Here is a 19341-nt window from a genome sequence, read left to right on the forward strand (position 1 = left end):
TGTTGTACCACTCTGAGCGATATAATACTAGTGGAACGGTGTTTCATTGGTGTTATATCAGACTTGCATACTACACCATGCAGTGGTATGCCGGGTCACCACACTTATGCTGCAGGGTGACAACTTTAGTATCTTTAAAGGGAGGGTACCTAATTGAGCATCGGTCTCATGATCGAAACTTGTTACAAATGGTACAATGCAAGGTTGCAGAGAAAAGCAATGATTGGCTTGTCTTTTAGTCGGGCATTATACCTAAGGAAGTGATAATGTGGATATTCTTGGTTAAACACCAAGACTTAAGATGTTTGTGAAAAAAGTAGCGCATCTCTTGAGAATGTATCGAATGTGACATGTTACTCTCTATTCTTAGGGAAAAAGCTAAGATAGTAGCATGAAAGGAACTCCGGAAAGTTTTAGTGACCCACAAAGACTGACGGAATTAGTTTTCTGAACGAAAGTTACCTCATGTAACAAATCGGTTTTGAAAACTTGCATAAGTCTAGGATCGGCAGGATCTCCGATCCTAGAATTTAGATAGTGCATCAAATAATCACCTATGTAACTTGCTGAGTACCCTCGTACGCATTACATACTATCTTAAACCCTTGCTAAAGCATGAGAAAACTAAGAAGGAAACTACCGACGAATCCGAAGGAGAGGAAGTATACTACGAGGAACTAGATCCTTTCCCAGGAATAGAAAGGAGTGGACTCCCAGAAATCCATTTTTGATCCCAGGTGCATATGCTCCCGCCGCTTGAAAAACCATTTTAAATTGATACAAAAATTGAACAAAAATTTCACGCATACATGCCAACATTTTAGACGTGCACGGTAATTTTCGTGGAGAACCGACATTTTTTGTGTGTTGTGTAAAAAAAATAAAGAATTATCTCAATAAGAACTATTTTTAGCATCGATTTTTGTCTTTTTACACACCATACAAACAATATCGGTTCTTTGTGAAACAACTTTGTGAGCACATAGAACATTGAGATCTACGTACGATATTTTCTACCATATTTATATAACATTTTGAAATGCGTTTAAAACTTATTTAGAAAAACAGGAGCATCTACTCCCGAGTGCAAAAACACATTATCCATGGACTACGACATAATTTATGGAGTGAAAAATAAAAAAGACAAAAACGAAAACTTAGATAGACTAGAACAAGCAGGTGAGCCTAGAAGGATAGAATCTTGAACGCGGAGAACGACAATCACGAGAGCCACCGTCCAGTCGCGATTAATCGAATCACTATACGTATCTTCCAATTTTTTAAATCGGATCAGCATCCATGTGGCATGCGAGCGCACACACGAATGCGACGGTTCCCTCTATCCGTCCAGGTGGTTCACCTGTCCCCTTTCGCTTTACCTTCCTCTCCCTTGTCGACGCGTCTAAGAGCAATTCCAATAGTGCAGCTGGGTGCTGACTATAAGTAAAGTTATAGTCGAACTTATAGCTTAAATTGTGCTGATAGTTGAGCTTTAAGGATTGATAACTTTATGTGTAAAGGCCACCACGCATACTTACTAAAGTCTTTAGGAGCGCGTCTGAGCTGGCTCTTGCATGAGAGCCCATCTCTTTTCTCTCTCCACTTCTCTCTCATCCACCTAAGCAAAATAATACTATTTTAATTCTTATAGCCTGCTGAGTCAGTCTTATTGTACTTGCTCTAAGCAAAATCGCTGCAGCTCCTATAAATGCCATATTAGCAGCTGGATAACGCAACAGCAAAGCTTCTTCCTAGGCATCTCTTGTTCTTGATTCAGGCATCCGTTCATCGTTCCAGGAGAACATACGAGTTTTTTTCTCAGAACTCTTTCCGCAACTTCGACCATGAGCTACCAGCAGCAGGGAAACATGGCGTACCCTCCGCAGGGCCAGCAGCAGGCCTACGTCGCGCCGCCGCCACCCGTCGGCTACCCGCAGCAGGGTGACCAGCAGTACCCAGCTGCCGGAGGCGCCGCCGAGACCACCAGCCGCGGCCACCACCACCACCACCACAACGGCGGCGGATTCTGGAGAGGATGGTAAGTTCTGTTCTTTCGTGTTCTGATTTCTCGCTCTGCTGCATCGATCCTGACCAGTTCCATGAAACTGATGATGGTTATGTCTGCTTTTCTTTTTGCAGCTGCGCGGCGCTCTGCTGCTGTTGCCTCCTCGACGCCTGCTTCTGATCAAGTTCTGCACATTGTGATTAGTTGATGTGGAGTTTGGCCATTGTTGCGTCGACTGATCAGTTGTCGAGCACTCTTTTCTTTCTCTCCATGTGGCGACGCCATCTAGGAGTATTTGTTTCTTTGTTGAGTATTAGTAATTGGTTTCTGAGCATACTATTTTCTATATATGTGTGTATATATGCATGTATATGTATGGTGGTGATCTTAGTGCTTAGTGCTGTTATCTGATCTATTGTACTATGTCTATAAACGTCTAAACGTCTCATCTAGATTTAGACAAATCACATACGTCTATTTATAAACGGCGGGAGTACATTATTATGATTTCTGTGTTGCTTTCTTTTGAGCTTCTCTATATATCGATTATAAGTTCTACTGTGCTGCTCGCTTTGTAGTCGACATGACTTTGGAGCACCTGGCCTCTAGCACAAATCATAATAGACAAATCACATACGTCTATTAGCTGCTACCTTGGGTGGTGAGGTGAGTGGCGACGATAACCTGCGACGGGCAGTCCGGTTGTGATGATCTTTGTGGGTGTGGGTCATGCCTCGCATCTTCTCTTGAAGCTTATCATCAGAATTAGCCAATTGTAATGCGAGGATTTCTTAGGTGCTTGTCCTTCGGTGAAGTCGGAGTCGTTGGCTCGTGGAGGAGTGTTGAGATGACTTCGGTCAAGTTTTTGGCTCTGTTTCAAAATACAATCGACTTAGCATTTTGAAATATTTGACAAAATGACATATTTATTTGTGGGCCCATAGAGCGCTCCCGGAGGAAAGGATGCACCGATCATCCACATGCAGCAAACGACACTTGTCCTTTTTTTTATTTTCACACCGGTACATCATTCTCGCTTCCCTCCTATCTCTCTTGCAGGCGTGTAGTTCCATCTTCCACAAGCGCCAACGACCCTAGCCCAATCTCCACCCTTGTAGCACCTCGATCGCTGGTTGCATAGCCATCCGCGCCCGCCAACAATTGGCCGTCTAAGCATCAGCAACCACCAGTGGTAGCATGGATCTTGCTACTTTTAACACCACACAAATCGTTGGTGGCTCGGCCGCTGTCGTTGCCTAATCGACGGTGCCTCGGAGGAGGGATCCTCACGAGGGGGAGAAGAAGTAGGGGCCATAGGGCGGAGTGCACACGGGACGGTGGTACGCGATTTACCCAGCTTCGGAACACCTGCACGATGACGGGGCCTACTGCTGCTTGTCCGGAATTATCCGGGCGCTTTCGCGTTGTTACAATGAGTTGTGGTTGTGCCTCTAGGGCTCCCGAGGATCCGGCTTATATAGGCGCACGGATCTAGGGTTTACACGGAGAGTCCTAGCCGGAATACAAGTTGCCTAACTACGGTACAATGTCTTGCCGTGTACGTCAAGGATCCGCCTTCCTCCAAATACGTGCTTGGATCCGGATACTTCATGGGCCGTCACGGATCCGGCCTCCTTCGTAGGTCGGTAGAGATCCGGCTTCCTGTTCCTGGGCTGGACTTCATCCTTCGGGATCTACGGCAAGCTGGGCCGCCCGATGGGACACATGCCTCACCACCATCTATGGGCCACCCGGGCTTGCCGGATCTAGGCCATGCCGTTGATATACCCATAAAGTATACCCACAACAGTAGCCCCCGAAGTTCTCCGAGATTCATCATTCCTCCGGCTTCATTCAGCTCGGATCCGAAGAGAATCTTGAAGAGCTTCAAAAACTTCTACTTGTTTCCGGGTTCATACACTCGGAATTCCTTCGTCTTCAGATTTGGTATCACAACGGAGATTCCGCTTTTCCCGCGCACAACTTCCTTTTTTCCCGCACTAAATTTTCGCAGATGCAAATCTTTAGCCGGAAATTTCGGGAGTGCATGGTTAAGTTACCTCCACGTTGATTTACCGCACTTGACCTAAGACACATGTCGTTCATCCAACGGTGCGACCGTTCCGTTTCCGCCGTTGGATCCGAATCCCGAATCTCCGCGCGTGGCCTATAAATACCCCCGCGGCTCGGTAAATCTTCATTCTTTCACCGCACCTCACCACTTCATCTTCTTCCTCTCGCCGCGCCGCCCGACAGATCTTAACTCCGGCGAGCCCCCCGCGCAGGAGCTTCTCGCACCACCGCCTCAAGCCTCTCCTTCAACCAAGATCGCCACGGTTGACCAAGAAATCAACTCCGCCGCCGATTCGTGGTCATCGGAGGCTCAAAACCGCCAGTTTGTCGATCTCCACCTTCGCCGGAACTTCGCCGGACCGTCGCGCCATTGCCGGTACGTGCACCGGACTTGTAGAAGAAGAAGTAGCTGTAGTGTAGATTTTTCGGTCACTCAACTTAGCTCGCATGGGTGCAGCCGGAAGCATGCCTCACGGTTCTCCTCACTGCACTGGTAGTTCTCCGAGTACTCCGGATCCCAGTGCCGTGGAACCGATTTGCCCGGATCCCATTGCGTATCTGCCACCATATGTTTCCGACGTTAGACTTGCTCAACCATTCTCCGCCTCTTCCAGTACTTTATTAGGCCGGATCCCAACAGCTCAAGAGCTCGAAGAAGAACTGCAAGGCCAAGCTAGAATGGCAGCCAATGTACAAGAAGCAGAAAACAAAAAAAGCTTCCAAGGCCCGGAGCCGTGAAGGGGTGCGGGGTCAATGGTGGCCCTGCGAAACAACAGACGCGGAGCTCCGGGAACTCCAAAATGAGGGCATGATCTCCGGAAATTGGAGTTTCACGCGCGACTCCGACGTCCCCAAGCCCGACGCGGATGAGCGTGTCATGACAAAGGCGTGGGTTGAGCGCGGATTATCGCTCCCCTGCTCGGAATTCTTTCTTTCCGTCCTCGACACGTACGGGCTTCAGCCCCACAACATCTGCCCCAACTCCTACCTTCTGCTCTCAAACTTCGCAACTCTTTGCGAGGGGCATCTCGGAATTCGTCCCGACATCAAATTATGGCAATTCTTTTTCCGCGTGAAGAAAGAGACGAAGGACAAAGCCATGCTCAACTGCGGAAGTATGACGTTCATGCTCCGCTCTGGTCGGATGTATCCTCCTCACGACTCCCACGAATCCGTCCGATCTTGGAACGCCGGATGGTTTTATGTGAAGAACGTGACAGTTCCAAACGTCCACGACGGACTCCCGCCCTTCAGCAACACGCCTCCGGAAGAGCCGGCGAGCTGGAGCTTCATCCCCACACTTGCCCAAACGCCCATATTGGAGAAGGCCGCGCGGAGGATTTCCTGGTTAGTTCACGATGGACTGACCGGAGCCCAGCTCACCCTCAGCTGGTTTACGCGGAGGATCCAACCTCTGCGCTACAACGCACGCCTGATGTGCGCGTACACTGGGGCCGACGATCTCCTCCGAGTCACCCGCCACGATCTTCCGGCTGACTCCCTCAAGAGGAGGTTTAAAACGTTGGTGAAGATTGCTAGAGGCCAACAAGTCCCAGAACTGGTCAAGGATATCAGCACACACGACAAATGCCCTCCGGTAAGCGCTCATTCCTTCGCATCCCTTTACCATCTCTCAATTTTTCTAAGTGTTTAACTTGTTCTGCTCACTTCTTTCGCAGCTTGACTCTTTGGCGGAGGAAAACTTGCGCACCATACTCCGAGTTCCCGTTAGCGGTGACTCGGCGGAAGAGGATCCGGAGGACCCTGAAGAGGAAGAGGAACAAGCACCTCGAAAGGCTGCTCCTCGACCTACAAAGCGTTCCCGCGCCAAAGTCTCCGGCTCCGACGCCGGGGCAGCGGTGAGGCTTCCGCCAAGAAACCCAAAGTGGTTAAACCACCTCCGCTTGACTCCGGGAAGGCGGAACGCCAACGCCTGAAAATGCTCTCAACAGCAGGAAAACCTTCACGGCCCTGCATTCCGGGTGCTACGTAAGTTTCCGAGTAATGTGCGTTATCTATATTGGTGAGCTGTGTTATGCTTATTTTCCTTTTTACTTGCTCACAGGATTCCGAACCCAACCACCGCGCGGACCAACGTTCGGGAGCCTATCACTAAGTACATGCAGAAGAAGTCTCCCGCCGTTGGTCCTTTGACGCCAACTCCACCGAGCGCTCCACAAGCCCCCCGCAACCTTCTCCTCCTCCCGCGGATCATTCTCCAGCTCCTGCCGCTCCCACTCCTCCGGAAGTAATTCCGGTTAGCAGCGACAGAGCGAGCGGAGATGATTCCGGCGGTAAGGGTCCTATTGATGATGAGTTTGAAGGACGAAGCCAAGGGGAAGCAGAAGAGATCTCCTCCGGCAAAGCTAGAGCCCCCACGGGCGATATGGTCGTTTTTCCCAAGAACTTTGGAGATCCGGCTGACCTTACCTCCACCCCAAAAGCCTATGCCACAAAGTTTTTTAACAAACTAACAGAGGCGGAGAAATGGGAGCTGGAGCAAGATCTGCTCAATGCCATGCTGAACAATGCCTGGGGCAAACCGGACGTTGAAACGTCGGAGATCCAGGACGCCAAGAAAAACATTGGCCAGTTCTTCGACAGGCTTGTTTGCAAGCAAAAGGTAACTCCCCAGTAGCCCCCAAGTATTTAGGCGGAAACTTTATTAGTTAGCGTCTGAATACTTTTAGAGAACTTAAACTGAAAAGGAGATTTAAAAGTCGTGGTAGCCCCCAAGCATGATGGCGGAAAAAATTTCCAGCCTCCATGCTTTAGAAAGACTTAAACCATGATGGCGGAACTTACTCCGTTTTACGGCTGCGTTTTCGGGAGCAAAAAGCTTTGCACTACGAGTTGCATAAAAACATCGCGCTGCAACGTCGTGTGACCATTAGCCGGGCGGAGAAGATCCAGCGCTTCCAAGCGAGAGAATGCGGAATTGAAGAAGCAGCTATCGAAGCCCAAGGTTGGTTTCCGATTGCGATGATCGCGGATTGTTTCGCATTTTTGCGAACTTGACGCTTTATGTAACTATGAGCAGGTGCCTCCACTTCTCTCGCGGCGGCTTCCTCCGAGTTGGAAACTCTACGTGCTTCACAGAAAGATCTTGAAGCGAAGCTCGTAGAAGCAAAACAGAAAATTTCTGAGAAGAACTCGGAGCTTGCCCGCAAAACTGGTGAGTTTGAGCAGAAAAGACAGATCGACGACGACATCATCCAGAAGCAGCAAAAAGAAATTGGAGGTCTTCGCAAATATATGGAGACAGCAGAAAGCTGCTGGGACTTGCTCAACTCCGACGTCATGGGTACGTCCTCGAAACTCATATGGCCGCAGACGTGTAACTTGCTGTTTTTAACAAAACTTGTATTTTCCAGATCCGCTGGGATATGATGAGGAACGTCGGAACCAGTTCCCGCGCGATGACCTGCTACAGCTTGCCGGAGAGGACTGCAAGGATCTCATCTCCGCCTCCAGGAAAATCTGCCACAACCTCAACATCAAAAAGAGCCGAACCTGCGAAGTGCGTAAGCTCATCAAGAGGATGGATTTGCTTCCGGAGCTGGTTGTGGATCTGCAGTCTTCTTCGGCGCGGGGCGCAGCCGCCATGTCCTTGGCTATGTGCTTAGCGCATAATCCAAGCTTGGACCTAGACCGGGTGACTTCTGGCGTTCCTCCGGAAGCTGATGTCAATGCACTACTTGACGCGGTCAGCGGCTATGATACACGCATCGCCCGGAGGATCCGCCATGATGAATTTTATGAGAAGGTGGTTCTTCCTGCTGACGAGCCTCTCGAAGCTGAGCTTTTGAAGGATCTCGAAGCGGAAGCCAGGCCTGCCCAATCCGGAAGCCAATACACTTGGACGAGCTCAAAGAACCAAGGTGGTGCTGCATCTCCGGCTGCAACTGGAGCGGAGGAAGATGAAGATGTCTCTTCGCCTGCCAAAGACGCGGAGAAGGAAACTCCAACTGATGCCGGAGGAGCTGGTGCTAATGTGGAAACGTCTCCGGCTAAGGAGAAGTAAAAACTTAGTCCTGCGGAAAAACAATGCATCATTTTGGCCCCAGAGAGGGTTTGTAATAAGACTTTAAATTCTTAAGTAGTTAGGGACGAAACAAATATGCATGGGCGGGAACAACTTATCCTGCTATCCTTTAATATTATTCTGCATGTTTCGTTTTATGTTGGAAAGCAAGTGCTGATGTCGTTGTTTTCCGGCTTAATCGCTTGACCTTCCACGAGCCGGAAAACCTTAGCCGGAAACGCTCGCCAGCGGCGACGAAACCCAATGGTAATCCGTCCATAACCGCGGAAACAAGCCCCCAGGCATAGGTGCCGGAAATCGCTACTAGGAATCCACGAGTTCGCAACAGATAACAAGTTAACCAGAAAACTTAAGCTTACGTCCTAAAGGACGATTTTGAAAATCACAACTTTCATACACGCCTAGTGATGTCTACGGGAGCTTCTATTCTTGTAGACAGTGTTGGGCCTCCAAGAGCAGAGGTTTGTAGAACAGCAGCAAGTTTCCCTTAAGTGGATCACCCAAGGTTTATCGATCTCGGGGAGGAAGAGGTCAAAGATATCCCTCTCATGCAACCCTGCAACCACAAAGCAAGAAGTCTCTTGTGTCCCCAACACACCTAATAGGTGCACTAGTTCGGCGAAGAGATAGTGAAATACATGTGGTATGAATAAGTAGTAGCAACGGCACCAGAAAAGTGCTTTGCCCGAACGAGTAAACAAGCAATAGTAATGCAGCGAGTAGTAACGCAAGTAAAACGAGTAAACAAGCAGCGATAGCGATATTTAGGAACAAGGCCTAGGGATTACACTTTCACTAGTGGACACTCTCAACATTGATCACATAACAGAATAGATAAATGCATACTCTACACTTTTGTTGGATGATGAACACATTGCGTAGGATTACACGAACCCTCAATGCCGGAGTTAACAAGCTCCACAATAATGCTCATATTTTAGTAACCTTTAGTGTAAGATAGATCAATAGACTAAACCAAGTACTAGCATAGCATGCACACTTGTCACCTTCATGCATATGTAGGAGGAATAGATCACATCAATATTATCATAGCAATAGTTAACTTCGCAATCTACAAGAGATCATGATCATAGCATAAACCAAGTACTAACACGGTGCACACACTGTCACCTTTGCACACGTGCAGGAGGAATAAACTACTTTAATAACAAATCACTAGAGTAGCACATAGATAAATTGTGATACAAAACATATTGCAATCATAAAGAGATATAAATAAGCACCTCACTATGCCATTCAACATTGAGTAAGTATTCTGTGAAATATGGCCTAAGATACCCACACGGTGCACACACTGTCACCTTTACACACGTGGGACAAGGAGTCTCCGGAGATCACATAAGTAAAACTCACTTGACTAGCATAATGACATCTAGATTACAAGCATCATCATATGAATCTCAATCATGTAAGGCAGCTCATGAGATTATTGTATTGAAGCACATAGGAGAGAGATGAACCACATAGCTACCGGTACAGCCCCGAGCCTCGATGGAGAACTACTCCCTCCTCATGGGAGCAGCAGCGGTGATGAAGATGGCGGTGGAGATGGCAGCGGTGTCGATGGAGAAGCCTTCCGGGGGCACTTCCCCGCTCCGGCAGGGTGCCGGAACAGAGACTCCTGTCCCCCGGATCTTGGCTTCGCGATGGCGGCGGCTGCGGAAGGTTTCGTGGTTTTCGTCGAACGCCCCGAGGTTTTTAGGTCGGGGGCTTTATATAGGCGGAGAGGCGGCGCGAGGAGGGCTTACGGGGGCCCACACCCTAGGGGCGCCCCCCTTGTCCGCACCGGGGTGTGGTGTGGTGGCCCCGCTCCCCTTCTCCGGCGGTTCTCGTGTGTTCGGATGCTTCCGGGTAAAATAGGAACACAGGCGTTGATTTCGTCCGATTCGAGAATATTTCGTTACTAGGATTTCGAAACCAAAAACAGCGAGAAAACGAGAACCGACACTTCGGCATCTTGTTAATAGGTTAGTTCCGGAAAATGCACGAATATGACATAAAGTGTGCATATAACATGTAGATAACATCAATAATGTGGCATGGAACACAAGAAATTATCGATACGTTGGAGACGTATCAGCATCCCCAAGCTTAGTTCCGCTCGTCCCGAGCAGGTAAAACGATAACAAAGATAATTTCTGGAGTGACATGCCATCATAAACTTGATCATACTATTTGTAAAGCATATGTAGTGAATGCAGCGATCAAAACAATGTATATGACATGGGTAAACAACTGAATCATAAAGCAAAGACTTTTCATGAATAGCACTTCAAGACAAGCATCAATAAGTCTTGCATAAGAGTTAACTCATAAAGTAATAATTCAAAGTAAAGGTATTGAAGCAACACAAAGGAAGATGAAGTTTCAGCGGTTGCTTTCAACTTATAACATGTATATCTCATGGATAATTGTCAATGCAAAGCAATATAACAAATGCAATATGCAAATATGTAAGAATCAATGCACAGTTCACACAAGTGTTTGCTTCTTGAGATGGAGAGAAATAGGTGAACCGACTCAACAATGAAAGTAAAAGAATGGTCCTTCAAAGAGGAAAGCATCGATTGCTATATTTGTGCTAGAGCTTTGATTTTGAAAACATAAAGAGAGCATAAAAATAAAGTTTTGAGAGGTGTATGTTGTTGTCAACGAATGGTAGCGGGTACTCTAACCCCTTGCCGGACAAACCTTCAAAGAGCGGCTCCCATTTTATTTTATTTTTGGATGGCACTCCTTCCAACCTTTCTTTCACAAACCATGGCTAACCGAACCTCGGGTGCCCGCCAACAATCTCATACCATGAAGGAGTGCCTTTTTATTTTAGTTTTATTATGATGACACTCCTCCCAACCTTTGCTTACACAAGCCATGGCTAACCGAATCCTTCGGGTGCCGTCCAACAATCACATACCATGGAGGAGTGTCTATTTTTGTTAATTAATTTGGGACTGGGAATCCCATTGCCAGCTCTTTTTGCAAAATTATTGGATAAGCGGATGAAGCCACTAGTCCATTGGTGAAAGTTGCCCAACAAGATTGAAAGATAAACACCACATACTTCCTCATGAGCTATAAAACATTGACACAAATCAGAGGTGATAAATTTTGAATTGTTTAAAGGTATCACTCAAGCAATTTACTTTGGAATGGAAGGAAATACCATGTAGTAGGTAGGTATGGTGGACACAAATGGCATAGTGGTTGGCTCAAGTATTTGGATGCATGAGAAGTATTCCCTCTCGATACAAGGTTTAGGCTAGCAAGGCTTATTTGAAACAAACACAAGGATGAACTGGTGCAGCAAAACTCACATAAAAGACATATTGAAAACATTATAAGACTCTACACCGTCTTCCTTGTTGTTCAAAACTCAATACTAGAAATTATTTAGACTTTAGAGAGACCAATTATGCAAACCAAATTTTAGCATGCTCTATGTATTCTTCACTAATAGGTGCAAAGTATATGATGCAAGAGCTTAAACATGAGCACAACAATTGCCAAGTATCACATTACCCAAGACATTATAGCAAATTACTACATGTATCATTTTCCAATTCCAACCATATAACAATTTAACGAAGAGGAAACTTCGCCATGAATATTATGAGCTAAGAACACATGTGTTCATATGAACCAGCGGAGCGTGTCTCTCTCCCACACAAGCATGATGTAATCCAATTTATTCAAACAAAAACAAAAACAAAAGCACACGGACGCTCCAAGTAAAGCACATAAGATGTGACCGAATAAAAATATAGTTTCAAGAGAAGGAACCCGATAATTTGTCGATGAAGAAGGGGATGCCTTGGGCATCCCCAAGCTTAGACGCTTGAGTCTTCTTGAAATATGCAGGGGTGAACCACCGGGCATCCCCAAGCTTAGACTTTTCACTCTTCTTGATCGTAGTATATCATCCTCCTCTCTTGACCCTTGAAAACTTCCTCCACACCAAACTCGAAACAACTCATTAGAGGGTTAGTGGACAATAAAAATTAACATGTTCAGAGGTGACACAATCATTCTTAACACTTCTGGACATTGCATAAAGCTACTGGACATTAATGGATCAAAGAAATTCATCCAACATAGCAAAAGAGGCAATGCGAAATAAAAGGCAGAATCTGTCAAAACAGAACAGTCCGTAAAGATGGATTTTATTAGGCCACCAGACTTGCTCAAATGAAAATGCTCAAATTGAATGAAAGTTGCGTACATATCTGAGGATCACTCACGTAAATTGGCATAATTTTCTGAGTTACCTACGGAGAATTAGACCCAGATTCGTGACAGCAAAGAAATCTGTTTCTGCGCAGTAATCCAAATCTAGTACTTACTTTACTATCAAAGACTTTACTTGGCACAACAAAACACAAAACTAAGATAAGGAGAGGTTGCTACAGTAGTAAACAACTTCCAAGACACAAATATAAAACAAAGTACTGTAGCGAAATAACACATGGGTTATCTCCCAAGAAGTTCTTTCTTTTTAGCCATTAAGATGGGCTCAAGCAGTTTTAATGATGCACTCGCAAGAGATAGTATGTGAAGCAAAAGAGAGCATCAAGAGGCAAATTCAAAACACATTTAAGTCTAACATGCTTCCTATGCATAGGAATCTTGTAAATAAACAAGTTCATGAAGAGCAAAGTAACAAGCATAGGAAGATAAAACAAGTGTAGCTTCAAAAATTTCAGCACATAGAGAGGCATTTTAGTAACATGAAAATTTCTACAACCATATTTTCCTCTCTCATAATAACTTTCAGTAGCATCATGAGCAAACTCAACAATATAACTATCACATAAAGCATTCTTATCATGAGTCTCATGCATAAAATTATTACTCTCCACATAAGCATAATCAATTTTATTAGTTGTAGTGGGAGCAAATTCAACAAAGTAGCTATCATTATTATTCTCATCAAGTGTAGGAGGCATAGTATAATCACAACAAAATTTACTCTCCATAGTAGGTGGCACCAAAATACCACTATCATTATAATCATCAGAAATAGGAGGCAAAGTATCATCAAAGAAAATTTTCTCCTCAATGCTTGGGGGACTAAAAAGATCATGAAAACCAGCTTCCCCAAGCTTAGAAATTTCTACATTATTATCAACAATGGTGTTCTAAGCGTTCATACTAATATTACTACCAGCATGCAAATAAGGTTCCATAGGTTTTTTAATTTTCGCATCGAACAATCCATGTTTTAAATCAGGAAATAGAATAAGAAGCTCACTCTTGTACATTATGCCAAACTAGTGTAAACAAGAAACAACAAGATGCAATTGCAGGATCTAAAGGAAATAGCCTTGAGCACACACACAACGGCGCCAGAAAAATACTTTACCTGAGACCGTAGTATGAGAGCCTTTTACCTTTCCTCCCCGAGCAACGGCGCCGGAAAAGTGCTTGATGTCTACGGGAGCTTCTATTCTTGTAGACAGTGTTGGGCCTCCAAGAGCAGAGGTTTGTAGAACAGCGAGCAAGTTTCCTTAAGTGGATCACCCAAGGTTTATCGATCTCGGGGAGGAAGAGGTCAAAGATATCCCTCTCATGCAACCCCGCAACCACAAAGCAAGAAGTCTCTTGTGTCCCCAACACACCTAATAGGTGCACTAGTTCGGCGAAGAGATAGTGAAATACAGGTGGTATGAATAAGTAGTAGCAACGGCACCGGAAAAGTGCTTTGCCCGAACGAGTAAACAAGCGGTAGTAATGCAGCAGTAGTAACGCAAGTAAAATAGTAAACAAGCAGCGATAGCGATATTTAGGAACAAGGCCTAGGGATTACACTTTCACTAGTGGACACTATCAACATTGATCACATAACGGAATAGATAAATGCATACTCTACACTTTTGTTGGATGATGAACACATTGCGTAGGATTACACGAACCCTCAATGCCGGAGTTAACAAGCTCCACAATAATGCTCATATTTTAGTAACCTTTAGTGTAAGATAGATCAATAGACTAAACCAAGTACTAGCATAGCATGCACACTCGTCACCTTCATGCATATGTAGGAGGAATAGATCACATCAATATTATCATAGCAATAGTTAACTTCGCAATCTACAAGAGATCATGATCATAGCATAAACCAAGTACTAACACGGTGCACACACTCGTCACCTTTGCACACGTGCAGGAGGAATAAACTACTTTAATAACAAATCACTAGAGTAGCACATAGATAAATTGTGATACAAAACATATTGCAATCATAAAGAGATATAAATAAGCACCTCACTATGCCATTCAACATTGAGTAAGTATTCTGTGAAATATGGCCTAAGATACCCACACGGTGCACACACTGTCACCTTTACACACGTGGGACAAGGAGTCTCCGGAGATCACATAAGTAAAACTCACTTGACTAGCATAATGACATCTAGATTACAAGCATCATCATATGAATCTCAATCATGTAAGGCAGCTCATGAGATTATTGTATTGAAGCACATAGGAGAGAGATGAACCACATAGCTACCGGTACAGCCCCCGAGCCTCGATGGAGAACTACTCCCTCCTCATGGGAGCAGCAGCGGTGATGAAGATGGCGGTGGAGATGGCAGCGGTGTCGATGGAGAAGCCTTCCGGGGCACTTCCCCGCTCCGGCAGGGTGCCGGAACAGAGACTCCTGTCCCCCAGATCTTGGCTTCGCGATGGCGGCGGCTCTGGAAGGTTTCTGTGGTTTTCGTCGAACGCCCCGAGGTTTTTAGGTCAGGGGCTTTATATAGGCGGAGAGGCGGCGCAGGAGGGCTTCTGGGGGGCCCACACCCTAGGGGGGCGCCCCCCCCCCTTGGCCGCGCCGGGGTGTGGTGTGGTGGCCCTGCCCCCCTTCTCTGGCGGTTCTCGTGTGTTCTGGATGCTTCCGGGTAAAATAGGAACCCGGGCGTTGATTTCGTCCGATTCCGAGAATATTTCGTTACTAGGATTTCTGAAACCAAAAACAGCAGAAAACGAGAACCGGCACTTCGGCATCTTGTTAATAGGTTAGTTCCAGAAAATGCACGAATATGACATAAAGTGTGCATATAACATGTAGATAACATCAATAATGTGGCATGGAACACAAGAAATTATCGATACGTTGGAGACGTATCACCTAGGCGGAAATATCCAGCTCTGCGGTTTTAGTCGGAAAACATACACGATCTAAAAAATGAACAAGTAAAGGAGGTAAATGACTCATAGAGTGAACCAAAAGCTTTATTTCATTGATCATGTATAACTATTACAGAGTTTGTAACTCGGAAGAAATATGCTAAGTGTGGAAAGGACGTAGCTGTGCAATGTTCCAAGGTCGATCTGTTTCGTCGTAGATATCATCCGGATCCTCACGCTTGCGTTTCCGGCGCCAATTAGCAGGTCTGTCCCTCAGCTCTCGGAAATCAACAAGGTAGTACGATCCGTTGTGAAGCACTTTGCTAACGACGAAGGGTCCTTCCCATGGAGATTGCAACTTGTGATCTTTCACTCGGCGAAGGCGGAGAACCAGGTCTCCGGCCATGAACGAGCGATTCCGGACTTGACGACCGTGATAACGTCGGAGTTTCGCCGGTAGATGGCGGAGCGCCGGTCGGCTAAATTCCGAGCTTCTTCAATCAGGTCCACGGATAGCCGTCCGGCCTCGTCGACTGTTTCTTCATTATAGGCGGAAACTCGTGGTGAATCGTGGATGATGTCGGAGGGAATCACGGCTTCGGATCCGTATACCGGGAAGAATGGGGTAAACCTCGTTGACTCGTTAGGTGTAGTTCGCAAACTCCACAAGACAGCGTCTAGTTCGTCGGCCCAAGCTCCAGGCTGCTCGTCGCAGCGGTTCTTCAAGGCGTGGCTTGATTCCCGATAATATTAGACCGTTAGCTCTTTCAACTTGACCATTGGATTGTGGGTGAGCCACGGATGCAAGGTCCAATCGAATCCCCATTGTTTCGCAATAATCCTTCAATTCTCCCTGAGCGAAGTTTGTGCCATTATCTGTGATTATGCTGTGTGGGATGCCGAATCTCATCACGAGGCTGCAGACAAATTTTAGTGCCGTAGCACCGTCGACTTTTCTCACTGGCTTTGCCTCGATCCACTTGCTGAATTTGTCAACAGCGACCAGTAGGTATTCAAAACCGCCAGGAGATGATCTTTTTAACTTACCAACCATATCGAGCCCCCGGACCGCAAATGGCCGGGTGATAGGTATGGTCTTCAGCTCTTGGGCTGGAGCGTTTGGTTGAGTAGCGTAGTACTGACAACCTCGGCAGGTCTTGACTATCTTGTCGGCATCTTCTTTAGCCGTGAGCCAATAAAAGCCTAGCCGAAAAGCTTTCGCAACGAGTGACCTGGGAGCGGCATGGTGCCCGCAGTCCCCTGCGTGGATCTCTCTGAGGATTTCAATGCCATCTTGATTGGAGACGCATTTGAGAAAGACCCCTGTTGCGCTTCGTTTGTAGAGCTGTCCATCAACAATTGTGTAGGATCGTGCTCGTCTGATGATCTGTCGCGCGAGGACCTCGTCTTCCGGCAACTTTTGATCGATAAGGTAGTCCAGGAAAGGTTGTGTCCAAGCCGGAATGGTAGCCAATACCTCTCTGGCCGGAGACACTGCCACCTCTGGGTTTTCCGGGTTAGCGCCCTTTACAGAGGGTATCCGGAGATGCTCCAGGAAGATTCCAGGCGGAATTGGTTTTCTGCCGGATCCGAGCTTGGATAGCATGTCTGCCGCTGTGTTATCGTCTCTCCTGACGTATTTGACTTCGTATCCGAGGAAGCACTTGGCGATCTCATCAACTTCGTCTCTCGTAGGCTGCCATGACGGAATTTCGGCGTTCCAGGTTCCGGCTACTTGTTGTGCCACCAAGTCGGAATCTCCACAGCATATGATGTGCTTGATCCCTATTTCCTTAGCGATGCGCAGTCCGTGTAGTAGAGCCTCGTACTCCGCCATGTTGTTTGTAGCTTCGAAGTGAATCTGCAGAACGTACTGCAGTTCTTCTCCGGTAGGGGACTTCAGGGTGACTCCGGCTCCTGAGCCTTGATGCTGCTTGGATCCGTCGAAGTGCATGACCCATGTTTCTGGTTCCGGCTCCGGACTTGCATCCGGAGCTTCGTCCAATCCGCAACGAAATCCGCCAATACTTGGGATTTTACCGCGGTCCTTGGCTTGTAAGCGATGTCGAAGGCGGATAATTCAATGCCCCATTTAGCCGTCCGTCCCGTTGCGTCGGCGTTGTTGAGAATTGTTGACAGCGGAGCCTTGCTCACAACCGCATTACTGGGTGCTCTTGAAAGTAGTGTCTCAGCTTCCGGCTGCCTAGGAAAACTCCATAAGCTAGCTTCTGAAAGTGAGGGTATCTTTGCTTTGACTCCGTCAGCACCTCGCTTATGTAGTAGACAGGTCTTTGTACGTCATATTCATGACCTTCTTCCTTTCGCTCCACCACGATGACGAGGCTAATGACTTTGTTGGTGGCCGCCAGATAAAGGAGCATTGGCTCTGACTCTGCCGGGGCTGCCAAGATAGGTGGGGAGGTAAGTATTTCCTTCAACCCTCGAAGAGCTGCGTCAGCTGCGTCGTCCCGGCACAAATTTGTCTCGTTTTCTTCAACAACTTGTACAGAGGTAGCGCCTTCTCGCCAAGACGGCTAACAAACCTACTGATTGCTGCGACACAACCAGTTAGTCGTTGCACATCTTTGAGACAAGTTGGCCGTTTGATACACAGGATTGCTTTGATCTTTTCCGGGTTAACCTCAATGCCTCTGTGAGAGACTATGAAGCCAAGGAGTTTTCCGGCTGGCACGCCAAAGACGCACTTCAGCGGATTCAACATCATCTTGTACCGACGGAGATTCTCAAAGGTTTCTGTGAGGTCGCTGATCAAGTCGGATCCTTTCCGGGTCATGACCGCGATGTCGTCGACGTAGGCGTGCACGTTCCGGCCAATCTGGTCCTTCAGGCACCGCTGCATCGTACGTTGGTAGGTGGCACCTGCGTTTTTCAAACCAAAAGGCATAGTAACATAGCAGTAAGTACCAAACGGGGTAATGAATGAAGTCGCCTTTTGGTCGGATTCCTTCATCCGGATCTGATGGTACCCGGAATACGCTTCAAGAAAACACGAGGTTCCGCCCTCGCCGTCGAATCAATGACTTGGTCAATGCGCGGCAAGGGGAACGGATCCTTCGGGCAATGTTTGTTCAAGCCGGAGTAATCGATGCACATTCTTAGTATTTCGGTGTTCTTTTTGGGTACAAGGACGGGATTCGCGACCCAATCGGTGTGGATAACTTCTATTACAAAACCTGCTTCTAGTAACTTTGCTAATTCCATTCCTATGGCGCGGCGCTTCTTATCTCCAAAGCGTCGCATACCTTTGCTTCTCTAACACCTGGGAGACCCAGGCGGATCTGCATTGGTCTTCCATCGTTACTTCCTGCTCAGGGGCGGATTGGGTGGGTTTTGATTTTTTCAGATCTAAGGCGGAATCTTCGCTAGGAAGTTCCTGCGTCTCAGATCGGATCTTCGCGACTGCGTCCTGCTCAGCGGCGGTCGCGTCAGCGCTACTTACCAGTGGGTTTCCGTCGGAATCGACGGTTTCCCCGATGAAGATATGTATGCCGCCAACTGGGACGATGGAGAGCTTGACGGGGTCGGTTTTAGCCGGAATCCAACACTCATCCGGAGGGACGATCGGCAGATTTCCGGCGTAAAGGACACGCCCCACGGCGATGGTGTCGTCGTAGCTTCCCATGGCGGAACCCTCCCGGTTCCGGCCTCCGGACGCCGCAGGCCCCACGGTGGGCGCCAGCCGTCGTTGCCTGATCGACGGTGCCTCGGAGGAGGGATCCTCACGAGGGGAGAAGAAGTAGGGGCCATAGGGCGGAGTGCACACGGGACGGTGGTACGCGATTTACCCGGCTTCGGAACACCCGCACGATGACAGGGCCTACTGCTGCTTGTCTGGAATTATCTGGGCGCTTTCGCGTTGTTACAATGAGTTGTGGTTGTGCCTCTAGGGCTCCCAGGATCCGGCTTATATAGGCGCACGGATCTAGGGTTTACACGGAGAGTCCTAGCCGGAATACAAGTTGCCTAACTACGGTACAATGTCTTGCCGTGTACGTCAAGGATCCGCCTTCCTCCAAATACGTGCTGGATCCGGATACTTCATGGGCCGTCA

General features: G+C 47.3%; 1 protein-coding gene across 1 annotated transcript; it reads left to right on the forward strand.

The window, feature by feature from the left end:
- Window positions 1–1685: 1685 nt before the first annotated feature.
- LOC124681935 (cysteine-rich and transmembrane domain-containing protein WIH2-like) lies at window positions 1686–2232 on the forward strand. Its single transcript, XM_047216706.1, has 2 exons — window positions 1686–2038; window positions 2140–2232. Exons 1-2 carry the CDS (start codon window positions 1845–1847, stop codon window positions 2183–2185), a joined length of 240 nt encoding a protein of 79 aa, XP_047072662.1. The 5' UTR covers window positions 1686–1844; the 3' UTR covers window positions 2186–2232.
- Window positions 2233–19341: the final 17109 nt, after the last annotated feature.

This window comes from Lolium rigidum, unplaced genomic scaffold, assembly GCF_022539505.1.
Source record: "Lolium rigidum isolate FL_2022 unplaced genomic scaffold, APGP_CSIRO_Lrig_0.1 contig_61641_1, whole genome shotgun sequence".
In the NCBI taxonomy this organism is placed as follows: Eukaryota; Viridiplantae; Streptophyta; class Magnoliopsida; order Poales; family Poaceae; genus Lolium; species Lolium rigidum.